This window comes from Oryzias latipes, chromosome 9, assembly GCF_002234675.1.
Source record: "Oryzias latipes chromosome 9, ASM223467v1".
NCBI lineage: Eukaryota > Metazoa > Chordata > Actinopteri > Beloniformes > Adrianichthyidae > Oryzias > Oryzias latipes.
In genome coordinates, this window is record NC_019867.2 from 20,652,845 (window position 1) to 20,679,293 (window position 26,449).

A 26,449-nucleotide genomic window follows, 5' to 3' on the forward strand; every position below is an offset into this window, starting at 1 on the left:
ACAATACAGGCACTAAGCCTTAGGAAATCATGTTAACAATGTATGTAATAAAAATGCAACATGCAGATTGTGATGTAAAATGTCATTGAGAAGTTTCACTGTCATAAAAACTGATGGGGACATCTCAAGAGGAAACTATGAGAAATATCACTGACTCTGGAAGAGACTGGGGGGGGGGGGGGAGCATCGCAGAGGACATCTGAAAAGCTTCTGGCTGACCTTAGAAACCTCTAAATGTAATTTAGGTCTGTATGTCATGATCCACATTCAACCAAGTTGGGCTTCATGTATAAAGGTCAAGGAAGACACAATGACTGAAGGACAGGCACATATGCTTGCAAAGACCTTCAGAGATATGCCACTGTCTGTGTGGGATAAAGTTCAAGACCGAAAAGTAAAACAGAGCTCAGTGGGGAACATAATGATTTCCTTAAAGGTAATAGAATTGATCTCAGTTGGGGAAAAGACACATCTTACCAACAGCTAAATCACAATGGAGACTATGATATGGGTGGAATCTTAAAATCTATCAACATGGCTTATTCCAATTGAGAAAACAAAAATGTTTTAGATATGACTTTCCAAACTCAAGGAACTTAAGCTTAAAGTCCCACTCCAATTATCTTTTGATCTATTATAAAAGTCTCCCCGGTGGTCTTTTAATTATGATTATGCGGGGTTTTTTGCCCAAAATAAAAACCCTGTGTCTTTTTCTAGGACATAGCTTCTCAGAGCTGCAGTAAATCATTAGAAATTCACCTCTGAGTTGTGGACAGCACCATTGGTGCAGAGTAAGCCTGCCCCTACTTCCGGTCTGTCATCTGTTTACAGACTGTCCTGGTAGCTTATGTGACCAAGGTACGGCCAGTGCAGAGTGGAGCCACCAAAAAAATTGGCTGAGACAATAAAAGCTTATAAAAATTTAAATTTAACAATTTAAAAATCTGTCAATGCAGTTTTACACTGATTAGCTGTACAAATCTTCTTCTTTCTCTTTCGGCTTTTCCCATCAGGGGTCGCCACAGCGAATCATCCTTTTCCACCTCACTCTATCATGAACATCTTCTACCCTAACGTTAGCCAACTTCATGTCCTCTGTTAAGACATCCATATATCTCCTCTTTGGCCGTCCTCTTGCCCTCCGGCCAGGCAGCTCCATCTCCAACATCCTTCTACCAATATATCCACTATCCCTCCTCTGAACATGTCCAAACCATCTCAGTCTGGCTTCTCTGACTTTGTCGCTAACACAGGCAACGTGAGCCGTCCCTCTGATGTACTCGTTCCTTATCCTGTCTAACCTGGTCACTCCTAAGGAGAACCTCAACATCTTCATCTCCGCTACCTCCATCTCAGCCTCTTGTCTCTGTCTCACTGCTACCGTCTCTAACCCATAGAGCAGAGCTGGTCTCACCACTGTCTTGTACACCTTTCCTTTGAGTCTTGCTGGCACTCTTCTGTCACACAACACTCCTGACACTTTCCTCCAACCGCTCCAACCTGCCTGCACTCGCCTCTTCACCTCTTTTCCACAATCCCCATCACACTGAACTGTTGACCCCAAGTACTTAAACTCCTGCACCTTCTTCACCTCAGTCCCCTGTAACCTAACGCTTCTACCTTGATCCCTCTCGTTCAGACACATGTATTCTGTCTTACTACGACTGACCTTCATACCTCTTCTTTCCAGAGCAAACCTCCACCTCTCTAGCTGTTCCTCCACCTGCTCTCTACTCTCACTGCAAGTTACAATGTCATCCGCAAACATCATTGTCCAGGGAGATTCCTGTCTTACCTCGTCTGTCAGCCTGTCCATCAGCATAGCAAACAAAAAAGGACTCAAAGCTGATCCTTGGTGTAGTCCCACCTCCACCTTGAACTCCTCTGTCTGACCTACAGCACATCTCACCACCGTCATACTTCTCTCATACATGTCCTGAACTACTCTGACATACTTCTCTGCCACTCCAGACGACCTCATACAGTACCACAGCTCCTCCCTCGGCACCCTGTCATACGCCTTCTCTAAATCTACGAACACACAATGCAGCTCCTTCTGACCTTCTCTGTACTTTTCCATCAACATTCTCAAAGCAAAAATGGCATCAGTGGTGCTCTTACGGGGCATGAAACCATACTGCTGCTCACAAATCTCCACCTTCTTCCTAAGCCTGGCTTCCACTACTCTTTCCCACAGCTTCATTGTGTGGCTCATCAACTTTATTCCTCTATAGTTGCTGCAGTTCTGCGTGTCACCCTTGTTCTTAAAGATCGGGACCAGAACGCTTCTCCTCCATTCCTCAGGCATCTTCTCACTCTCTAAAATCCTATTGAACAACCTTGTTAGAAATTCCACTGCTGTCTCTCCTAAGCACTTCCATACCTCCACAGGTACGTCATCAGGACCAACGGCCTTTCCGCTCTTCATCCTTTTCAGAGCCTTCCTAACCTCATCCTTTCCAATCTCTGCTACTTCCTGCTCCACAACAACCACATCTTCCTCCCTTCTTTCCCTGTCATTTTCCTCGTTCATCAGCTCCTCAAAATACTCCTTCCATCTTTTCTGTACACTCTCTTGGGTTGTTAGCACCTTTCCATCTCTGTCCTTAATCGCCCTTATCTGTTGCACGTCCTTCCCATCTCTGTCTCTCTGTCTGGCTAGCCTGTACAAGTCCTTCTCTCCTTCCTTTGTGTCTAACCTGTCATAAAGCTCATCGTAAGCTTTCTGTTTGGCCTTTGCCACCTCTCTCTTCACTCTACGCTGCGCTTCCTTGTACTCCTGTCTACCTTCCTCAGTCCTTTCTACATCCCACTTCCTTTTAGCCAACCTCTTCCTCTGGACGCATTCCTGTACTTCCTCATTCCACCACCAAGTCTCTTTACCGTCTTTCCTCTTTCCAGATGACACACCTAGCACCTTCCTACCTGTTTCCCTGATAATCTCTGCTGTAGTTTCCCAGTCATCTGGAAGTTCATCCTGACCACCCAGGACCTGCCTCAACTTCTGCCTAAATTCCTCACAAGTTTCTTCATTCTGTAGCTTCCACCACTTGGTCTTCTTTTCTGTTTTCCCTATCTTCTTCTTCCTGACCTCCAGAGTCATCTTACACACCACCATGCGGTGCTGTCTGGCTACACTCTCTCCTACCACCACTTTGCAGTCATTAACCTCTCTCAAATGACCTCGTCTACATAGGATGTAGTCCACCTGAGTACTCCTACCTCCACTTCTGTATGTCACTCTATGTTCCTCTCTCTTCTGGAAGTAAGTGTTGACTACAGCCATTTCCATCCTCTTCGCAAAGTCCACCACCATCTGTCCCTCCAGATTCCTTTCCTTCACACCAAACCTGCCCATCACCTCCTCATCACCTCTGTTGCCCTCACCAACATGCCCATTAAAGTCTGCTCCAATAACAACTCTCTCTCCTCTGGGAAAACTCTCTATGACCTCATCCAACTCACTCCAGAATCTCTCCTTCACTTCTAACTCACAGCCAACCTGTGGCGCATACCCACTGACTACATTCACCATCACCCCTTCAATTTCTAACTTTAGGCTCATCATCCTGTCTGAGACTCTTTTCACCTCTAGAACACTGTTTACAAACTCCCCCTTCAGAATCACTCCTACCCCGTTTCTCTTCCTATCAACACCATGATAGAATAGTTTGTATCCTCCTCCAATACTACGTGCCTTGCTGCCCTTCCACCTTGTCTCCTGCACACACAGTACATCTACCTTCCTTCTCTCCATCATGTCTGCCAGCTCTCTGCCTTTCCCTGTCATTGTGCCAACGTTAAGAGTCCCTATTCTCAAACCTATGTTCCTGCCTTTTCCCTTCTCTCTCTGGCAACGGACCCTTCTGCCTCCCCTCTTTCTTCGACCAACAGTAGTCAAATTTCCAACTGATTAGCTGTACAAATAAAAGCAATAAAAAGAGATGCAGAAATAAAACAGGAAGGCCGACCCAACCGCCGGTGCCGGAGGGGAGGGAAAGAGAGGGGCCGTGGACTAAGCCAGTACGCGGCAGCGCACCTCACTCCACTCCGTGCTGAAAACAAATCCACACACACACACTATAAGAAAAACGTGCCAAAGTAACTTGCACTACACACTAAAAGGGAAATAAACAAATACAGTGAGGGAACTGGAGTGAGGAAGACACTGCCACAAGGGGCCCCCTCACCACCCGCACCGGCGCCCGACTCAGACCTATACAACAATAAAAAGAAAAGAGTCAACCACACAATAAATACAGCACCGCTCTAAAAACACATAAAAATGTATAAAAAGGGTGGGTAAAGAACACGCAGTGGCTCATGACATCTGCAACACCTCCAGCCGCTTACAGCATCTAGTTAAAAGAGCAGAATATAAATAAGTAAAAAAAAAGTGATTAACATCCTCCCAACAAGAGGAGCTTCAGCCATACATAGCACCAGGCAGGCAGGCAGGCAGGCACTGTCTGTCAACTCACTCCCTGTTCCTTATAAAGGGGCAGACACCGCTGAACTAAATCCCCGATCAAGCAGGCCTGCACCTGTCACAGGCAGACCTGCCGGTTACACTTACAAACCCTCACAACCCCAAGCTACCAATAGCTGTGCAACACAAATGGCGATCAATATTGGAGCTATCCAGTTTTCAGCCAGATGACAAGGACAAGGAAAAAAAAGATTGACATTGGTCTATCTGTCTGCAAGGGGAGGCATCAAAATGGAGCGGAGCAGGAAGCTTAAGGCCTGCTGACTGTAACTTCAACGTGGCATTTTTTTGCCTGATCCCATTCATGATGATTTTAATAAAGAAACACTCAGAAATGCAATTTTAAGCTTAATTTTCTTCACATGTGTCTTTCATTGTGAGAAAAATGTCACAGGAACTTTATATTTATCCGAGTTTGTCTTCAAGGAGTTCTTAAAGAGCGCGGGAAAAGAATGCAGAGTACCGGTACTCAAACGTGCCCAAAGCACCATCCTGCAAAGCCTGAATGAAATAAAAAGATGGTATGTGAAGGCACTGTGTAGAACGTCTTTACAGATTTGGCTGATGATTTATTACTGTGATTTTAAACAACCATCTGCAATGACAAGACCCATATGTATGGCTCCATAAGCTTCTATAATTGTCCTCTTAAGTCATATGGAACAGCTTATGTTGTTTATCTTGCAATGCTTTTGAGAAGATTAAATCTCCATAATCAATAAAAAGGAACTCTAACTATCCAGTCTGTACAGTTTGAAAAAATAAATAAAAGGAAACATCGGGGAATATACCCCCTACCCATTGAGATGTGCATATGTCCATGTTCATATGCAACAGTGCAATTTTGGAGGAAGTTTAATCCTTTTCCAAATGCACATTTGAAATCCATTATAAAATTTAATTTGGTTGAAAAAAAATTTCTTTTGAGATTATAAAGCAACACCGTTGCCTTTTTTCTTGCCAAGATTAAGGGTGTATTCCACACTTGGTCTGCTTAAGTTAAATAATAATAATGGATTGGATTTATCTGCGCTTTTCCAGACACTCAAAGTGCTTACAATGTGTCCATTATTTATTCACTCATCATTCATACTTGGTGATGGTAAGCTACTGACAGCTGCCCTGGGGGCAGGCTGACAGAGGCGTGGCTGCCATTTCGCACCTACGGCCCCTCTGACCATCACCGGGACAATCATGCACATTCACACACCAGTGGAGCCACACTGGAGGCAGGGAGGGTGAAGTGCCTTGCCCAAGGACACAATGACAGTTGACTGGGGGGAGTGGGGATTGAACCGCCGACCCTTCAGACATGGGACAACCTGCTCAACCGCATCAGCCCTAAAGTGAACCAGAGTTCATGTCATTCGACAACTTAGAACAAATTTTCAGTCCGAATACACACAAAAGGACCCTGGTCCAGGACCAGAAACCACTCTCTGACATATTTTTAGAGGTGGTCTCTGTTTCCAAATCGAATGAGCTTTGGTTCGCTCTGAGATTCCTCAGTCTGAATACAATTCATCGTCAGAGTGGAACAACTGAACCCAAAACGGCCACTGTAGTCGATGTAAACAGAGTAGGAATGAAGCAAAAGATGAGCCGCAGACAAATGTAAAGCACAATTGTTGTGTTATAAAACAGAAACAACAAGTCCAACTGTTTAGTTGCTAGAACATTTATTTTAACACAGATGAAAACGCTTCTCACATGCTTTTCTGTGTCTCCTTAGCCAGCACGCACTGACACCAGCTAAGACCGGGTCCTATTGAAAAACCACTGGACCTGTATTGCTTAAACCAGGATTAATTTATGCATTATTAGATGATAATAGTTTTCTTAACAGAATTATCTGAAAACCAAACACCACAATGATGAAGTACAGCAACTCATTGAGATGTGGTCAGATAAATGCAGGCTCATTAAAACACATTTTTAACGTGAAACACATAAACTCTTAACAGCATACCTTCTTATCAGACGTCTCCTCAGCACGGCAGTTGCTAACATCCTCTGAGTTTAAACTACACACGGCACATCTCCTTGCCAGTAACCACCTTGCAGCAAAAGTAACAATTAGAAAGTGTTGTTCCCGAGGTTTAAAACCTGTAATCAAAATATAAAGTTTTAATAAGGGAACTGTCCCGATAAGAAAGCACTGCACGTCCATCTTTCTCTTGTTGTTTTGATCCACCCTTGTTGTACAAGGGGGGTATTCCAAAAAGCCGGTTATGTGAGTTACCAGAGTAGGTCTGAGGCTAAGGAAGCGGATAACCTCAGCTTTCGGTTCCAGAAATGGAGCTATGTTTCAGGATATGTCAAGTTGCCATGTAGCAACTCATGCTCTAAACATAACCTGGTCTGGGGCAGGTTTAGTTGAAGGTTAGTTGGTTTCAGAGAGGTGAAGCAGCATGGCGTGTCCATTTGAAGATGATTCAATGGAAGAAGATGCTCAGACAATACTTTTCCCACCATGAGAGGGTGAGAAGACCACGTATCGATGTTGGAAAGATAAACTTTTTACATTGATCTAACTCAATTATTTGCTTCAGAGAAGATAAATCATTTTTTGGAGTTCAGTCAACTTAAAGATAGCACGTAGTAATCAGACAGTTATTTTAATTTTATTTAAATTAATTCAATTAAGTAGGTGTAACTTTGGTGCTGCTGTTAGATTGGCAGCGCAAGGAATTGGGGGATACCATTCCCTTTGCCTGTCTGGACAGATTTGGGTTTAAGTGTGGGTATTTGTCATTATGTGTTTAGTTACAGCTGTTTTACTGTTTTTTGCCAAGTTATTTTGTCCTATGTTAAATTCTTTCTTCACAATGAGTGAGAGGAAGGGAGAGGATGATGAGTTTATCAAGCACCCCTCCTGCAGCATGCTGTTGTAAGAACTGAAGTTACAGTAAGAGTCATGATAAATGAGTAATTGTATTATGTTGCAAGTCCACATTAAATCCTTCATTGTAATGTTATAAAAATGAGAAAATCTGCAGCCTCCTCAAACTTCAAGAAGTACAATAAATTAAGATGAAAAACCTTTAACTAAATTGGAGAAAAAATGACATTTAGCTTGATAAATATGTAAATTTGAGTTGTAATAAATGTAACAAATTAGTTTGAATAAATTTCACTTAACTACATGTTACCAATTCACTTAACTACATGTTACCAATTCAAGCAATTAATTTATGTTGGATAAGTTATATACATATGCGTCACAATGAAAATAGAAATGAGATAAAAACTTGTGCGTTTGTTTGGTCCGTTATTTTTCATCTAAGCAGAAACTCTTTTTGCTGATGCACCCGTATTACTTTTTTGTTGGGCGTATGATCTTCATGTGCCATCATTAAAATCTCCGACTCCGTCTCACTGAAGTACAGTCTCTTTTTTTCTCCATGCGTTTCCATGGTGACTCCGGAAATCGCCTCTTCAATTGAGAATGCCTTTATATACTTGCTGTGCACGCGCATTAACCCACGGTTACCAAGTCGAGCGTACTTATGCTAACTCATATCCGGTCTTTTGAACCGACATACCCAGAGTAAGCAAGTTCAGGCGGATTTCAGCGAGAGTTCAGGGTTAAAGTCAGGGTAGTTTAAACGTGCCTTCTGAAATACCCCCAGGGTATGGAAGCAATTCTGTAGCATAATTAAAGATAAAAGTCAATACCAGAAATCCTTTTTCATTTTCAAAATAAAGCTGCATTTTTTTTACTCTAAATTGAAATGAAAAAGTAATCCGTCAAAACGCTTTTTCAACACTGCTTATTCTGTCACTTAATTAAAATGATAATGAAAATGGTATTTGACATTTTATTTTCAAAAGGTTCTCTAGCAAATTCATTTAGAAATGTCTAATTTGACAATTAAAATGGATTAACAGAAATGCTTTTTCATTTTCAAACTGTAACTGCATCAAATGACTCAAAATTAAAATGGACGCCTTCCACGGTCCTCCCTCGGACGGACCGCAGTTGGTCGAAACTTCCCCCCGGACTAGCTTTATCTTCAGACCGGCAGCTGCCTTCGCATAACGGAGCGCGAAGCCCCATGATCCGAAGCAAGAAGGCAGAATTGCTGTTACACAGATCTGAGAAATTCTACACCATCATGTTGTAACGACCCAGCTAGTACGTCACTGTATCCGAGCTGTTGATAAACTGGCTTCGTTGGAGAGTTGTCTGTGCCCCATATTACGGACAATCCCCAAAAGTCTCAGAGAGGAAGAAGAGTCAAACTCTCCTTTTCAGCATCAACACCCATTTATTCGAACACACACAAACAGCCAAACAGCATGGAGGTCACTTCTGCTTCCAGCCCTCTCACTCATGGTTTTCTCCCATGATTCCCCACTTCCCATGAGTCTTAGGGGCTAAAGGCGGGGCTAACCCCCAGGTCGCTACACTGCCCCCACTTAAGAGGGTTAAGTGTCCCCACAATCCTCACACAGCTGAGAACCAAACAACACAGACAGCAAAAAACATGAACACACTGGCGGAAGACTCATGCTCACAATCCTGGGTTCCAACCACCCTAGCTGGGTTCGCACATCTGTTACTGACACAGTTCCGTGCCAGTATGTGCCCAACCAGCAGAATCAAACACCGTCCCCGCAGTGGTGGCAGCACCACCATCAGGGTGCACGTCACCTTGGGGAAATAGACTCTTTTCGAGCAAAGAACTGCACATCAGCGGCGAAGGTCCCCAGGCATTCGTCATCTCTACGGCGACGAGACTCCAGCTGCTGTCGGTTCCGTTCTGTTGAACCCTGCTCTCCAAAACGTTGCTCTAATGCTGCTGTCAGTGCCGACAGGTCTCGCAGCTCCGCAAATGAGAGGTCCAGTAGTACCTGGGGTGTAGCGCTCTACAACGCCAGGCCTGGGTGTGTAACAAGTCTCCTTGGGACTCCAGCCCTCATAGCCGATCGCCAAGTTGAACTGAGACAGGTGTGGTTCCAGTAGTGTTAAGCCATTGCATCGTGTAAGTTCGACTGGGCTGAGCTACATAATCACAGACGGTTCTGGACGGTCCATCACTGGCGTCGAAACCCGACTCGCAGGGACAGGCTGCAAATGACGGCTGGTGCTCGTACCATCAGGGAGATGATTTCGCCCTTGCTACTCCATTGTCCCAAGTTCCATTGTCCCTCCAGGATGTGAATTTGTTGCTCCATCTCAGCCATCTCTCGCTCTATGGCGTAGCTCTCCATGGCATAGCAGCATCAGCTAAGGATCCTACTTTTGACACCAATGTAACGACCCAGCCAGTGCATCACGTTAACCGAGCTGCTAATTAAGTGGTTTCATTGGAGAGATGTCCATGCCCCATACACCGCACGACCCAGTCTCAGAGAGGCAGAAATAGGTAGAGAAACAAAATCGCCTTCTCAGCGTCAATGCCCATTTATTCGAACACACACAAACAGCCAAAGAGCATGGACGTCACTTCTGCTTCCAGCCCTCACACTCATGGTTTTCCCCATGATTCCCCACTTGCCTTGAGTCTTAGGGGCTGTAGGCGGGGCTAACCCCCAGGTCGCTACAATATGAATATGTGTTTCCAGTGGTGTCCAGAAAAAATATAGGCTGATGTAATTCCCACATATTTACATCCAAGATGCTCATTGCGGCATTGCCCGCACTGAGTTTTAAGTAACTCCACGGCCAATGTTTTTAGCACATATTAGCCTAATGCTAACCCATCTTTCGTTTCCTTGCAGCGAAGAAAAAAGCACTGAGCGCACAGATTAAAAAAACATATGAGAGAGCAGGCCCTGTATAATAATCATAACAGTAATAAAGCAGATTTAGAAGATTTAGATTTAGAATTGTGGGATACCATTCCCTTTGCCTGTCTGGACAGATTTGGGTTTAACTGTGGGTTTTTGTCAAAATGTGTTTAGTTGTAGCTGTTTTACTGTGTTTTGCCAAATTATTTTGTCCTACTATGTTAAATTCTTTCTTCACCATGAGCGAGAGGAAGGGAGAGGATGATGAGCTTTTTTGGCACCCCTCCTACAGCATGCTGTTGTAAGAACTGAAGTTACAGTAAGAGTCATGATAAATGAGTGTTGCAACCAGAGTTCACATTGAATCACAAGCAGCCTTTACATGGACTAAAGTAATCGAAACGAACACCTGATTGTAATAAAAATATGTCAATGCAAACACGTTGCTCGTAACTCTCTTCCTCGTTCAGATCAAAATTTCTTTGGAGATAGGTGGGTTATGCCAATTATTGATCCAACCGTTCTGCATGTAAACAATTCATTCCAATCGTGGGTCACAAGGACTCTGGTTTTACATCATGCATAGAAGGAGTTGTGCTCCAGAGATGGCATTGGAGCGCTAACAGGACCGACCGGCTGCTCCGCGAACGCCCGGTGCGATGCGCAGACGCCTCTGCAATCCACGGGCTCCTCGCCCCCGGAGAGAAGCGCTTCATGTTCCCCGACGTCCGGACCCTGCGCGGTCCGGGCCCGGCTGCCGCAGGACCGAGCGAACCGTGTCTCTGAGCAGAGCAGCCGGACTTCTGTGTTTTTTTACTTTGTGTTTGAGGGGAAGGGAGGATGCTTTGTTACGTGTGCCCAATGTGTAGGAGGCTTCATACTGAGATCCGTCCCGCAGCTCTAGGTGAACGAGCTGCCGAACTCAGGAGAACTGTGTCTCCGGGTAGAATTTTGTCTCCGAGCAGAGCTCGATCCGCCAGCTCACACAGTGGCTTTGGGGCGGTGTGTGAGCTTTTCCAAGCAGGAATGCCACTCAGTCCTTAGAAACACCAAACAATCACCTGGATTTGTGTTTCCAGTCGTGTCCCGACTAAATAAAGGCTGATGTTATTCCCACATATTTACATGCAGCCAAGATGCACATTGCTGCATTGCCTGCTTGGATCTTATATTTATCCAAGGCTAAATGTTGTTAGCGCGTGTTAGCCTTCTCCTAACCCTTCTTCTGGCTTCACACTTAGTTTTAATGTGCCTTCAGGAAAACCCCCCTGGCCATGACTGAAGAGATCTTTCGTCACATGGTTTTGTTTACAAGCTTTGGTCTGTAACAGAACGGCCCTTTTGATACCAGTCTGAATACAGACCAAACACAAGGTTCAGGGCTTGATCTGGAACAAATCAAGCGGACGATGGGCAAATGATTATTCCAGTCTGAATACACTTGATATTTCATACATTTCCAAAAAACTCACTGCTAATTGCCTGAAGAGCAGACCTGCAGCCCACTGGACTCATGGATATTGTCACCCACTAACCTGGACAGCAGGCATGCAAGATCTACAGCAAGACATCAATCAGCAGAAAATGCGCTTCTTTGAAGTGGGAGTGGATCCAAACTGAATTACACATCATCTCTTTAGAGCAGCCCCATATATTTGATTACACATGCCCCCTCACCCAGCACCCACACAGCACCTCTCGAGTTCAGAGCGGACAGCACAGACCTGTTCTCTACTCCAGAATCTGGTACACTGTGTTTCAATATGTGCCCATCTGCCAGCTATTTACCTGATTACTTAAGTAGAGAATCTGCCAAGGGCAGCAGGTAAGCCTTTGACATTGTTCTGGCACTGGGTGAACATAGGAAATAATTAAATTAATATCTGTAAAATACATTCAACAGATATACATTTTATCATCTTTTTTTTAATTGGGGAATCGTTTATAATTTTTTTGGGTAGGTACAAATAATTCTCTGCTGTTCTCATTATCCACTCAAGACAAAAGTGCTTAAAAATAAAGTCTTATAAGCACCGACTCCAAATCCACATCATGGCACACAGACCACCTTCTATTTCTGAGGAGACTAACCTCTAGTCCTTGCTTTTACTTGGGCTCATTATGGTGGAAGTGGGTTCTAAAGCCAGGAAGTTTCATGGCTTTCCAAATAAATCTTGCTAAATACAGCTGCAGTCCAAATTCCTCATCTTGTGTAGTCCTGCCCAGAGTTCTCAAAAGATGCCAAAGCTCTCAAAAGGCAGACATAAAAATCACATCTAATTTTGTTTTATGAAAAACAGTCTGAGAAATGAACTAAGTAATTCAGATTCTTCAAAGAGACCTAAAAGTTACATACATATATGTATTGTTTCCACACTTAGATTAGAACCAGCTCGTGAAAAATGATCAAAAACGGATGAGGCCCCTCGACATTTCTCCAGGTTGGGTGATTGACACAGGAGGTTTTCATGACCTCAATGTTCACAAGTCTAGACCCTCAACTTTGATTACATTTAGGGTAAATGCAGAAAAAGGGACACATGCAGGGTAATGTAGCCGGCTCCGATGGTTCAGTGTGTGTTCTTACCACATTTAAAGATCCTCAGGTTGTGGATGAACAGGAACTTGTCAGTGAACATAAACAAGTCTCTTGACTTGCATCCGCTGAACTGAAATACCCCACACCCCTCCCATTCCCACCCCCAAACACCCCATCTCCTTGTGCAGTGTGGCGTCAGCTGCAATGAGCTCCAGATGTGGCCTGGCACCCTTCCAGTCACGGCATGGATGTGGTTTGAAGGTAATTTGGAAACACCACCCACCAGCAGCATCCAATGAGAGTTTCTCAAACTGTGTCGAGAACTTTTCGACGAGAGTTTGTATTTCTGTGGAAATCATAGGGACATCCATGAAAAGACTGAGAGGACTCATGCAGAGGTGTGACATGCCAGCATGGGTTAAGTGTCAAATGTGTTGTGTGACTGATGCTCTGTAAAGGTTCCTCAATGGCAGAAACCCATACTTTATGTTTGTAACAGTTTAGTTTATTGGTTAGTTCAGACTGGCTTGGAAAACTTCCAGCTTAGGTCAAAACAGCAGGACTAAAGATGGTGCTTAACTGAGTAAAAAGAAGAAAAAAGTCGCTATTTTGCTCAAGTCAGGGGGAAACTTCACACGTTTTTGTTAGTTTTCCAGAGACTGAGCTTTATCAAAGCATTGATTGCATTCACAGGGTAGACCAATGTCCTTCAGTGATATCAGCCGAGAGTTACTCCTCATGCCCTCCTCTCTAACCAACAATAAACTGTTAAATTTTCCAGCAGTATCCTAGGAGGATGGGATGAGATCATTGTTAGCTGCGACAACGTTCATTTGGTACATTAGAAACCCGTTGTCGTTTACTTAATGCAATGTCGCCCCCTACTGCCAGACTGAAAACAACAACAAACATCTGAAAGCTTTGGCAACAAAAACCGTCATGTTCACAGAGATTACAAATACCCATGCTGCATTATAGTTTCTTTGAGTAACAAAAAGCTTTAATTTGATATGAACATAAATATAAAGAGATTTAATGTAGAGAACGTTTGTTTATCTTGAGGTATTCATTCCCACAAGACACAAACTAAATCAACAGATGTCTTTGTTCTCAACAAACTTTTGTTTCCTTTGCCTAAAAATGTGGATCTATTCATTTTCTGTTACTTTAAGTTTCTGCAACTATGCTCAGTGTTTGAGATGTGCGCTGTAGGTAAACTTTATTTCTGCAGCAGTTTTAACCGAATAAAATCAGTAAGTGTCTCACTATGGTTAAAAGGACAAGTGAAACATTATTGGAATTTTACTATAAAACAAAATCTTACAGCAGATATAATACATTTTTCTAAAATTGATTACTTTTTTCCTAAAAAAATTTTAATGCATTTTATTTTAAAAGTGCCCTTTCAGGACTCTCAAGACAACAGTACAAATAAAACAGGTAAAAGATAATAAAAACAAATAAAAGAGACAGAAATGGTGAGGAGGTGTCAAAAAAGTGATTTCCTGAACTGATGGGTTTTGAGTTAAGATTTGAATAGGGACAGCCAGTTTTCAGTTAGAGGGCACCATGAGGCCTTACAGTTCTGCTTTTGAGATTTACATACAGTGGAGACAGTGTCTTTTTCCATGTCATGGACCAGCCTTTATGATGTTTGAAGAATAACATTCTCTTGACATGGGTGGCTGGTACTCCATAAGAAGTAAGACATTTTGTAATATATGCTGGTCTGCAAAGGCAAGAGCCTCGTTGGCTGTGACATTTTAAAAGCTCAAGCTCAGCATTTCTGCATACTCCTTCAATAAAGTAAGTGTTGCATAGGCATAGCATGATAGCATTGGTACACCGTGACGGCACAGCAGCGATTGCAAAAATTGGTTCTTCTTTTGAGCTGAATGAAGATGAACAGAACTTCATGTTTGCAGTTAAAGACCCACTCCAATGAAAATTGTGTGTTCTTGTGGCATTTCTTTATCCAGATCATTGAGAATCAGGAAAAGACGAAAAAAAAATTTTAAAGAGAAAAGTTTGAAAGAGAGGTTATTTTTGACATAAAAAAATACGATGGGCGGGCCACAAGCTCCCTGCTCCACTCCATTCTAATGAATCCACTTGTAGACATTTTCCTCGCAACTTCTCCCGCACGTATTTAGAAAATTACGGGCAAAGTCACTTTCTTTGTGCCGTTTCCTTTTATGTACAACAACCAGTGCTGGTTGCTGGTGCAATGTAGCCTAAATTAAATAAAATATTAATTAATTAAATTCATGTAATTCAAAACATTTTTCACAGGCTTATCAAAGTTCTTTTTATTAAACGGCAGGGTCTGGTACACACATTTGTTTTGTCATTCCACACATTGTTCAAAAGGTGTCAATTTGGAACCAATAATAATATGTAACTTTTCACTATTTCTTTAGCACCAAAGATAAACTTTTGAGAATAGACGGTCAGTCGGTGTCGTCTGTGGCCCCGCTTGGGTCAAGCTCTGCAGGATTACTCAGCTCAGCACCAATGGCCACGCCCACGTAGAGGAGATTTTGGAAACAGTAGCTTCAGATAAACATGAAATATGGCTTTTTGAGACATTTAGGTTGTGTGATTTTAGTTTAAAACTTCTTAATTATAATTAAAACACCATTGGGAACGTTGTTTTTTTTTAATCGTCATAACTTTAATACTTTAGCATTCATTAGCTATGATGTTATCGTTATTTACCATTCAGACACTGGTCCCCTTCAGTCCTGCAAACCGTCAGGCATTGCTGAGGCAGCATCTGGAGCCAAAAGCTCGAAACAATAAGGTTCTGGACCTTGAGCACCTGCCTCGGGAAATGCTGAAGGAGAAAAATCCTAAACCTCCACAGAAAGTTCTATGGTAAAACTGGCATCAATTTCCTCTGTATCACTCTCCATTACTGAAGATGCAGCAGGACTGTATGTTACCTCAAGCTAATCTCAGTGTCGCTGTCAATCACAGATTCAGACCACACCTCCCCAGCTAAACCCCATTTGGCATCTTCAAATCTGGCCTGAGAGTGGAGTCAGCCTCCAACTGTGCTGTTGTGTTACCGTTTAAGAAGTAAGACTTGTCATTACTGTGTGGGTCTGCTGAGGGATGGCATTGACTAAACACACCTAATATAGGTAATTAGCAGCAGGTAGACATATAGATGTTTGGATGATAAATCTTGAGGAAAAGGGCTGAACACCACTAGGGTGAAGTGATAAAAAACAAGTTGCAAGATCTCTGTAATTAGGGATCCAAATTCTGGCAGAGTAAGAACCAGTCATCACAGAGGTGGTTTAAGGAGATCCTGCAGGTCTGCATGTTTAGCCAGCTGGTAGGGTAGTTGAAGCCTCTTGTTTGCCCGACTGCAGAGAGCTGGACAATGCTCCACAAGCAGCTGACACACCTCTTTATGACCTTGTTCTGCTGCCTACACGCATTAAATAGAAAAATGAAAACGGGTATAGATTATAACCTCAAGCTGTTTCTATGAAATGCTTTCATTTTATAATTCCTGCACCTTATGCAAGGCAGAAGCACCATCATTGTCACAAAGTCCGGGGTCTGCTCCATGATGCAGAATGAGTCTGACCACATCTAGATGGCCGCAGTACGCTGCTCTGTGCAGTGGCGTGGCCCCGCCTCGCGTCTGAGGTGATGCACAGGCGCCATTCTCCAGAAGAATCTTGCAAACAGCCAGATGACCATTCCGGCTGCTGTAATGCTATGAAAGAGGCAACAAATAGGAAAAGATGACAATTGTAGTGCAAACCAATAAAACCACCGATTAGCTCTCCAAAAACACTCACCAGAGCTGTGTACCCTGATGAATCTCTCAGGTTTGGATCAGTACCTTTGTCGATGAAAGACTTGACTCTGTCCAAGTCCCCATCCACTGCTGCAGACCAGATTCCTGCAGACCAGGTATTAAAACTGATTAGAAAACTGGTTACCCAAGTCAATGAAGGAGTTAGTTTAGGAAACAACCATTTAAACTGTCTGGTAAACAGTTTAGTACTTAGACGTGAAGGCAAACCTCGCTCAAAGTCCATTTCATCGAGAGTTTGATGAACACTGTGAGAAGAAACAGAATGGGAGCCACACGAACACTGTTGTTCCAAATTAAACATTGTGTTGAATGACACCAAGTGACCAACCAAGCTATTTAAAATCAGGAAAGCTCACGTTAGCTTGAACAGAGCTAACATACAACGTTAATGTCATTGTTAGAAGAGCAGAAACGTGATATTTCTAGTCAAACAGGACAGCATGGTCTAGAAAGACTCAACGAAACATTAGCAACGAAAAGCAAAGTGCCAATAGAACGAACGCATGGAACGTAATGACGTAAAGCCAGATGACCAATGGCTGACTTGTAGGCAGGAAGATACTTTACATGCTATCGGAAAGTTCTCAATTTTCTCTTAATATTGGTTACGATAAATAAAGAATAATATATATATATTTTAAATCAAGTGTTTCTTATTGATAAGCATTTTGAGCGTTCAGCTGTAGAATTTTCCTGTAGCTAAGATTTGTTACAGTTTGATAAATAAAATATATTTAGACACCCTATTTTAACTAAAAACAAAAATCGTAATTGTGATTTGAGAACAAAAATGCTATTAAAACAAAGTTCTGCTAAAAAAACATTTAAAATGTTTACCACTTTAAAAAAAACAGTTGATAAAAAATAATTTTTAAAAAATCCCAGACATCATGAACGCGTCTTTTGTCTCGTGTTGTCGGATGCAGTTAGCTGGTCAGTCAGGAAACAAGCTGCTAGCTGGTAGAAACAACGTTTTTTTTATCAAATAAAATTTAGATTTATCCACAACCAAAGCGTTCAAAGAATGAGAAGAGTTACCCTATTTGTTAACGGGACACCTAAAAATGGCAAGGTGGGTTTAAACAAAGGGGTAAATTATGTTTCTGACTGTTGGCTCCTGGGCCGCGGAATGACCGCTGAATCACATAAACTTATGCTAGTTTAAGTATCCGGCAGTTATGTAGAGGGACTTTTATCTGTGTTGGTTTTGTTTTGTGTTTCTGTCCAGGTGGTAGCAGTCTACGGAACTTTGCCTGATTTATTATCTGTCGCAAGCAGTAAGCTAGGAATCAAAGCTTGTTGTTTATACAATGGGAGAGGTGGTCTTATAGATGACATTGCATTAATACGGTAAGTTCCTGTCAGTTTAAGCATGTTGATGTCTTAATACTAGGGCTGGTTATCACTGTCAAGATAGGAAACTGATTACATTTTAATTTACAAGATATGATTTAAAACAAATTGATTACATATCGATTTTTTAAATAAATGATTTTACTTCTACCCCTCCCCCCACATACATAGTCATTTATAATGAGATGAGAAGGATCTGTTATTAATAAAATGTGTGATTATTGAATTAAAAGTTAACAAAGATCTTTTTGTATGAAAACATTTACAAATCCCGGAAAGCGATCCTTGAATTGGACATAACAATAGATATTGCATGTTTTAGTAAAAATTCATTGAAATTATTGATTTATGATTCATATCCCTTTTTATTCCTAAATTGTTGAACCCCATAACTGTCTGTAATTCTTGAAACAGAGATGACGATGTGCTGTATGTGTCAGAGGGAGATCCATTCGTTGGTGAGGTTTCTTTGCTTCATATATTTTACGTTCTTCTACTAGTGTCCATAATGTTTCGATCCATCTTTCCTATTATAACCTTGCGGCAGGCCTTCAGAATGAAGTTAAGGTTACATCTGAGCGGCTGGGAGTACACACCGATTGGCTGACCCTCAATATTGGGGGGCGTCTATTCACCACTACCAGGTAGAATTGGCTAAATTATTGTTGCAAGTCAGTTTTGTTATGCTAAATGTCTTTTTTTTTGTGCAGAAGCACTCTAGTCAGCAAGGAGCCAGATAGCATGCTTGCTCACATGTTCCGGGAGAAAGGTACTTCAGAAAAGCAGATGGTTACGTTTTCTACTGTTATTTTATCTGTCATCTTAAATGAGTTTTGTCCACCTCCAGATGTGTGGGGTAACAAGCAGGACGAGCATGGGGCCTACTTAATCGACCGCAGCCCTGAATACTTTGAGCCCATTCTCAACTATCTAAGACACGGCCAGCTTATTATCAATGAAGGGATCAATGTAAGAGGTAAGTATTTGGACAAGCCCTGAAGAATCAAGTGTCTTTGAATGGCTCCACAGAGCGTTATGGCCAGAGGATGAACAGAACTTTGCTTTGTTTTTGTCCGAGATGCCCCACACAGAAACAACTTGTGCTTTTCTTTTCAAATCTCAAAGAACGAGTGTGGGGGCTCGACTGTTTTATTTATTTATTTTTATTTTTGCAATAAAAACATTTCGTTTGCAGAATATCAGCGAATTAATTAGCTTGGGGAAAAAAAGAAGTTTCTCTAATAAATGTCTTTAAGGAGTCCTTGAGGAGGCACGCTTCTTTGGGATTGAAAAACTGGCTGAACAGCTGGAAGTAACCATTAAGGTGATATAAATGCGCTGCAGATGAGTCTGATCCTGACTCCTGTTGGTTTTGACTCACATATTTTTGCTTTTATAAAAAGAACTTGCAGCCTCCTGAGGACCATTCTCCCATTTCCCGGAAAGAGTTTGTTCGCTTCCTCATGGCAACACCCACCAAATCGGAGCTCCGCTGTCAGGTAACGCTGCGCAGGAATGTTTGCGACGTTTCCTTTAGGAGGTATGCTGACATGCTGCTCTGATTCTTCTTATAGGGACTGAACTTCAGCGGCGGGGATCTGTCTCGGCTCGATCTACGCTACATAAATTTCAAGATGGCCAACCTGAGCCGCTGCAACCTGTCACATGCTAATCTGTGCTGCTCTAATCTTGAGCGGGCTGACCTTTCTGGAGCCATCTTGGATGTAAGGGTCCAGAAGCTCTTTCAAACATCCATATGTGGAGTATGAACATCGTCCTTTACCAATAGTGACAGCTAAGCCAATCCATTTTTAAACTGATTTTTTAGGTGATTACAGTTCAGAAAACCCCACCCCACCCAAAAAAAATGAAAAAGAAAATAACTTCCTTGACTTTTCTTTACTTTTTTTTAAGCACAAATGCATACGGTAGCTTTAAAGTCACACTCTGATCATCTTTTGAGTTATTGTTCCCAGTGGTCTTTTAATCATGATTATGATCACACTTCTGAGTTGATGCACAGCAACCCCACTCCTCTTCCCCCTCCCCATTGCCCTGTTGACTCGCTCCCCCACTAGCTTTCAGACTCTCACACACCCAACCGACATTAGCAGTACAACAAAAATGGCGAGCAATATCAGAGTTATCCAGCCGTACAGTTTTGAGCCAGATACCAGCTCTGACGAGGAAAACGAAGACCCGCCAAATGTGGGTTAAATTTCAGTTTGGCTGGTAGAAAATTAGTTTCACTAGCCACTTGGGGAGGTGAAGCATCTGGGGGGCTCAAACTCACAACCATGACTCCCCCACTCGGCTACCACAAACATCCATCGTAGAGTTGGTTCAAACTGTAAATTCTGACCTTATTGTGCGAGGAGGTGCATTCAAGGACTGCATTGAATTTCCATACTTCAGCTGCATTCAGGTCCACTGGTAATTTCTATCTTTGGCTCACACTGACCTCAACCAACACAAACACACACTCAATTGTTGCTCCATGTCATTGAACTTTTTGAAATGACTAAGACTCACAACTACAACACACTGATCTGTAAAAAAAATACACAATGATAAAAAAAACCTTGCAGATATTTTAATATATGCTAGTTTTTTTCTATGCATGAAATATTTGGTGAAAAAAATTAAAATTATTATTTTATTGTTTAGTTCTAGTTTTAATCATTATTCTTCTGTTATACATTAAAAACATTTTTTTATTTAAAAAAAGTTGATTTCTTAATTTGAATAAATGATTTGAATAAACTTAATTTCTTTAAAAAAAGTTTAAGATGTAAATAAATGACTATTACTAGAAATAAACATTAGAACTTTGATGAAAAGTTAATGGTTGAAAGAAATGTGTGTTCATAAAAAGGTTCAGCAATAAGACGTGTCTTTTGTTAAAACATTACATTTCTCTAATGTTATAAAACCTGACATCAGACACTTTTATTTATTTTAAGAGTTTTGTTTTTGCAAGATTAATAGTTATCATCTGAAACTTTATAAAAAAGAGGATTACGGTTTCGCTTTCAAATGCACAAATAATTTTTCCAGAGAAGAGTGTGGAAATCTAATTTAGCTGGTAGACATTGGATTTTACTGGAAACTCCAACTAACAAAAAAGTTAATTAAGAGCTCTGCATGGATCTATTTGTCTGCAAGTGGATGCATCAGAATGGATCAGCTCAGGAAGCTCGCCCATCGTCTTTTTTACGTCACAAATAAGCTCTTTATCCAACAGCAGTTTTTTCGTCTGCTATTGATTTACAATGATGTGGCCTTCACACACAATTTTCTTTTTGTCCTCTATTACGAGAAAAATTTCAACAAGGGCATGTTAAAAACAGAAAAAAAATTTAACAGTGTGTCTTTGAGGCTATTCATTGGCAATATGACTTCAAATATTACAGTTGGAATGTGTCATTTTTTTGAAGGGAGCTAATTTGCAAGGAGTGAAGATGCTGTGCTCAAACGCTGAAGGAGCTTCTCTCAAAGGATGCAACTTTGAGGACCCCTCTGGACTGAAGGCCAATCTGGAAGGTGATTACTCAGAGTCCCTAATCCGCTTTTAACTTTTCTTTTTGCTTTGTTTTTTAATATAAACTACATGCTTTGATGATTAGGTGCAAACCTGAAAGGAGTTGACATGGAAGGAAGCCAAATGACTGGAATCAACCTGCGTGTGGCCACCCTCAAAAATGCAAAGCTGAAGAACTGTAACCTGCGGGGGGCCACTTTGGCAGGAACGGATCTGGAGGTGAAGTCAGCCATCAGACAGGATTATCCTTAAAAGCAATCGATGGTGATGACTAAGCCTTTTTGGTGACAAAAATAATGCAGCTTTTCAAACCCGAATAGATTTTGCCTTTAGGTTTTCTGTCATTTTATTAAAGCTAATGCCATTAAGTAAATTATTTGGAAAGAAATTTAGGAAAGCTTTGAAAGAACAAAAAGCAACTAATCTGGGGTTTATTGGGTTTTTTTGTTTGCAGATTTTCTAATGTGAACAAATAACTATTAACTAAATTTGAGGTTTAGCTCATCATAGACCGGGGGTCCGCTACGTTTATGACTTGAAGTGCCAATTTGAAATGTTCTCCTTAACAACTGTGCCATCAGCAACTATAATTCACAAACCGCAGGTCAAATAGCTTTTTTGAACATATTTTGGTATTAACTCAAAAAAGTGCTTTCATAACAATATTGCACAGGGAAATAGGGCAAAGTTGAAATAGTATTGCATCTATGTTTGTTTAAAAGTAAAAGTACTGCATTTAACGTATGTCGTAACTACAGCAAGAGGATTGGATACATCACAACAAAATAGCATCAATATTTCTGAGAACTTCACCATTAACATGAAAAAATAAGTGTTTTGGCTTATTCATCTTTTGTTACATTATGAGACAGGGTAACTTCATGTAAGGTAATTGGGTGCTTTGTAAAATTAGTTGTTTTTACTTTTTCACGAATATGCTTATTATAGTAATATACATTTTCCACAATTGGACAATGTCATTATTCATTTTTCACCCCACAGTAAACGGAGTGGTGATCAGCTGTAGTCTTAATTTTAAAACTTGTTCACATTTCAAAATGACATTTGGCAGAACAAAAAGAAAGTCTAAGTAAAATCTGACCTTGCTTCTTCATTATTTAACAAACTGAACTTATGACTTCATAAATGTCAGCCACTGCGATGCCAAAAACATGACCAACAGCTCACATTGTCATTTCTCCGTGGCAAACGTACTTTTTTTTTTTCCTATGGTGCGCAAAAATTTAAATTGCCCGTTAATGAAGGCTGACGTGGAAAAGTTGCACTATATTTAGGCAATAGGTGGGCGGGGTCACAGTAACAGTGCTGCGTGAATGAACCCTTTCCTTATGATGCCATAGGGGGAAAAAAGCTCATTGTAAGAAGAGATGATCACTCAAACACAATTTTGTTTTCTAAATCTGAAAGATGCAAACAGACGTCAGATGAAGTGCTTATTGTTGTCATGTGCCACTGTCTTCCCTCTGCGTGACAATTGGGGCACCGGTGCCACAGGTTGCCGACCACAGTGGCAAGAAAATATTTGAATAATTTTCTGCCTACATCTTCATAAAAATTAAAATGAAATTATAATCTCATGTTAATGTTTTTGGCTTGAACCAATAAACCCTCCTTCCATCTTTTTGTCTGCAGAACTGTGACCTCTCTGGCTGTGATCTGCAGGAGGCCAACCTGAGGGGCTCCAATGTGAAAGGAGCCATTTTTGAAGAGATGCTGACCCCTCTGCACATGTCGCAGAGTGTCAGATAACCAGCTGGCTGCTTCCTGGTTCATTCGTTCCTGTCATATATCACGTCGACTGATCTCTTGAATTCTCTCTTTCCTTGAACTCTGTGTCTCCCTGGCATTCCACAAACAGCTTTAAATATCTTGCACTAGGATTTATCCAAGGTTGTCAGTATGCATTTTTAAATGTTAAGCTGCACACACCACCAAAAAAACATTTCTTGAGTGTGTTAAAGTGTTTGGATTATTATATTCAGTTGTGTTATATTTACATCACTCGAAGCTCAGAGAGTTCAGATCCTCTCACCTGTGAACTTCATAGTGTTGTTGGGTTCCAAACATTTACCAGTTTTTCCTGTCTGTGGTTAATGAATTTCTTCTTGAAATGTCTTTTATTTTTGCTGGAATTATTGAGCAATGCAAACCAAAGCCATACAGTACAATAGGGCAGCGTAAAAGGCGAGAAGTGCTGTTTGTGCACCAGTAAAAACTATGCTACTTTAAATATGCAAAACATGACGGAGAGCTGTGAGGATTTCCAGTTCCTACCTGAAAAAAAAAAACACTTGTTTTCCGTGCTCTGTGAATCTACCTCTGATAGTGTGCGAGCGATCCACAGTTACATTCATCATGTTTGTCTTGTATTACTTCTCTTAATCCCGCATAACTATATGCATATAATCTATCAGAGCATGCTTTAAAAGAGCCGTTTCATCATTGTTGTATTCTCCCGAAACATCACTTTGCGTAGTTTCTCTCAATCACGCTTTTTGCACATGTTTTTTGTTTGGTTTACCTTAATTACCAAATGTGTTTTTTTATGAACTTTGAGCAAAACAAATTGAGTGCTTCCAAAATCTTCCCCCAAAAAGGAACTGGTTAGATGTTATTGTGAAGAGTTTCTCCTCTGTTGGTGTCAGTCATTGTGTTTTTGCATGTTTGAATTTTGTCTGGCTGCATCTGAAAGCTGCTCCGCTGCAATACTGATCACTTATTTATATAGTAGGTACCCAGCCTGTTAGAGTGAATGATGAAGGCAATCATGTTGTGTTTTTTCTTTTAAACAGAGTGTAAAAAAAACAAAGGAGGAAGTCTTTTTATTTATTTTAATATATCTTAATGAATGCCGTACAGGACAGATCTGTTTGCTTTGGGGACAGATGTAAGTGTGTCTAAATGTTGACTTAAAAATAAACTTCTATGAAGAGAAAAACAAGCTTTTGTTCATTTTTGTTTTAGATAAAATCATAAATGAGATTTTTAAATAAAGTAGCTGTGAGCTTTCTAGAACACCATGTAAGATGCTGTGTTAATTAAACGGCAAATAAATTAAATAAATTTAAAACTACATCATGCATTAGGTGTGAACTTGCTCTGCAGGTTGCATGTGATTCATGACGGTTCTTAATCCCACTTTGTGACACCCTGCTGTGAAGTGATGGAAGAAAACGCAGCAGACAGACTCATATAAAGCAGGGCGGCAGAATTCAGAGAACAGAAAACTGGAGCAGCTCCCTGACTTATGAACTGAAGGTATAGGATGGGATTTCAACAATTCAATGCCACAGTTTTATATATTTGTTCCAAAATATTCAACTTAACCTGCATTTCTGTGTCGCAGCTCTGTGTTCTGCAGGAATGGTGGTAAAAACGTGGATGCCGTGGCTGCTGGTGAGCTCGGTCCTGTCACAGGGCTGCTGCCAGCACTGGTCATTTGGTCTGAGTCCTGGAGGGAAGCGAGAACTGAAATACTTTCCAAACACACTGGAAAATGTAAGCATCTAAAAAAGTCTGACTAAAAGATGATGTTTTGCTAGTTTCTTTGTGATGTGTGTCTTTTCTCTTCCAGCAGATTAGACTCCTTAACAGCAATACACCCTGCAGTGACTTGAGCCACCTGGAGGAGTCATCTTTAGCAAAGATTTACAGAATAAAAGGGCTTCTTGTAAGCTTCACTTATCCTTCTGTGTTTATTTAAGTGAATGTATTATGATTAGGCCATAAATATTATTGTCCTAATCAAATGTGTTCTTTTTAGGGGAGTGTAACTGAAGCAAAAAACGGATACCGAACATACAAATGATGTCTGGTAAAATAACAAAGTGTCTCTACTGTATGGGATATTTGACTTTGATTGCTAATCGTGAATAAAAGCTGTTTCTTCTGCTATGAGGGTGTTTTTTTGCAATAGCTAACAGAAAGGGCAGCAGGATGGAAGGCTGGATGCGATGTGTCTGCTGCATTTGCACATGAACCATATTTGCTTTGAGGGTTTGGTCTACTTTTACTTGATTGTATTTTTTTTAACTGCATTATTTGTCTAAATTTTACAATATTTTAGTGGCTATATTCTTGCCTTTGTCTTTCACTAACATGGAGACCTAACAAATGTTATCAGTGGATAAAAGTAACTTAGTATATAATAAATAAAATGAGAATTTGAGGCCTATAAAAAGTTTCAGAATAGTTAAGACAATAGTGTGTTCACAGTGGTGCTGCATTTCCTCGTTTGTAAACAATTTAAATAGTTCTGGATGTCGAAAATGTGATTTTTGTGAGCTTTGGTGTTAAGAGTGGGTCACATTCTTACCTGATTACAGATTTTTTTCTAAGATCTTGAGGAGTTTGTGGTCATGCTTGATGATTTCTATTTTTAATAATGATGGTAAAAATTCAGATCAGCCCCTTTTTTGTGGTGTTAGTGTAGTTGGCCAGCAGAGGGCTTAGGAGGTAAAAACAAAAAGCTACTTCTATGGAGATTTAATTCCTTCACTGTAGGATTCAGAGAGTGTTAGATTTAGCAAAATATCAAAATTAAATTTTCATCTGTGGAAAGAGTTTTTGTCTCTGTATAATTGACCCTATACTGCATCAAATGCTGTGTATTCTACTTTTTATTAGAAGGTTCTGCTCCTTTTTTATTCATCACAAACTCACTTGTTTCAAATATCACTTATAGTTTTCCTCGTTTGCTGAGCATATGTTGATAATACTTTATATAATTTACTTAATAATATTCACTTAATTTTAAATTTAAGCCACATCAAAGACAATCTTTGCTAGAACGTAATTTTTTGTTGTAAATGAAACATTGGTATAGGACAAAAATAATGTCATTTTGTGATATTTACAAGTTTAAAACAGGGAAACACTTGTTGAAAAACCCACAACCTGCTGAGCATGAAATCTCAAATCTGCAGTTCCACT

General features: G+C 40.9%; 3 protein-coding genes across 4 annotated transcripts; 2 read left to right on the forward strand and 1 right to left on the reverse strand.

Annotated features, from left to right (window-relative positions):
• Window positions 1-15,046: 15,046 nt before the first annotated feature.
• On the reverse strand, window positions 15,047-17,122 carry ankrd39 (ankyrin repeat domain 39). Its single transcript, XM_004072540.4, has 4 exons — window positions 16,810-17,122; window positions 16,583-16,686; window positions 16,294-16,497; window positions 15,047-16,203 (listed from the first exon to the last, which is right to left on the reverse strand). The coding sequence occupies exons 1-4, from the start codon at window positions 16,901-16,903 to the stop codon at window positions 16,057-16,059; spliced, it is 549 nt and encodes a 182-aa protein (XP_004072588.1). The 5' UTR covers window positions 16,904-17,122; the 3' UTR covers window positions 15,047-16,056.
• A 385-nt stretch (window positions 17,123-17,507) lies between these two features.
• kctd9 (potassium channel tetramerization domain containing 9) lies at window positions 17,508-23,974 on the forward strand. Of its 2 annotated transcripts, XM_004072541.4 has the most exons (12): window positions 17,508-17,674; window positions 17,831-17,952; window positions 18,370-18,413; window positions 18,503-18,599; window positions 18,666-18,724; window positions 18,803-18,931; window positions 19,212-19,279; window positions 19,359-19,454; window positions 19,530-19,679; window positions 21,393-21,498; window positions 21,582-21,715; window positions 23,150-23,974. In XM_004072541.4, exons 1-12 carry the CDS (start codon window positions 17,627-17,629, stop codon window positions 23,264-23,266), a joined length of 1,170 nt encoding a protein of 389 aa, XP_004072589.1. In that variant the 5' UTR covers window positions 17,508-17,626; the 3' UTR covers window positions 23,267-23,974. The 2 variants fall into 2 exon arrangements, with proteins under 2 accessions (XP_004072589.1, XP_011477745.1); XM_011479443.3 differs by having other exon boundaries at window positions 18,666-18,931.
• A 749-nt stretch (window positions 23,975-24,723) lies between these two features.
• gnrh1 (prepro-gonadotropin-releasing hormone) lies at window positions 24,724-25,409 on the forward strand. Its single transcript, NM_001104699.2, has 4 exons — window positions 24,724-24,775; window positions 24,864-25,015; window positions 25,092-25,187; window positions 25,281-25,409. The coding sequence occupies exons 2-4, from the start codon at window positions 24,881-24,883 to the stop codon at window positions 25,323-25,325; spliced, it is 276 nt and encodes a 91-aa protein (NP_001098169.1). The 5' UTR covers window positions 24,724-24,775; window positions 24,864-24,880; the 3' UTR covers window positions 25,326-25,409.
• Window positions 25,410-26,449: the final 1,040 nt, after the last annotated feature.

Coding starts and splice junctions, on each gene's coding strand:
- ankrd39 (XM_004072540.4), bottom strand. CDS start 16,903: ATGTTTAATTTGGAACAACAGTGTTCGTGTGGCTCCCATTCTGTTTCT. Junction 16,687..16,809: donor TGAAATGGACTTTGAGCGAG/GTTTGCCTTCAC, acceptor CCTGGTCTGCAG/GAATCTGGTCTGCAGCAGTG. Junction 16,498..16,582: donor CATCAGGGTACACAGCTCTG/GTGAGTGTTTTT, acceptor CCTCTTTCATAG/CATTACAGCAGCCGGAATGG.
- kctd9 (XM_011479443.3), top strand. CDS start 17,627: ATGAGAAGAGTTACCCTATTTGTTAACGGGACACCTAAAAATGGCAAG. Junction 18,600..18,665: donor CGTCTATTCACCACTACCAG/GTAGAATTGGCT, acceptor TTTTTTGTGCAG/AAGCACTCTAGTCAGCAAGG. Junction 19,455..19,529: donor AATCGGAGCTCCGCTGTCAG/GTAACGCTGCGC, acceptor TTCTTCTTATAG/GGACTGAACTTCAGCGGCGG.
- gnrh1 (NM_001104699.2), top strand. CDS start 24,881: ATGGTGGTAAAAACGTGGATGCCGTGGCTGCTGGTGAGCTCGGTCCTG. Junction 25,016..25,091: donor TTCCAAACACACTGGAAAAT/GTAAGCATCTAA, acceptor TTTCTCTTCCAG/CAGATTAGACTCCTTAACAG. Junction 25,188..25,280: donor ACAGAATAAAAGGGCTTCTT/GTAAGCTTCACT, acceptor TGTTCTTTTTAG/GGGAGTGTAACTGAAGCAAA.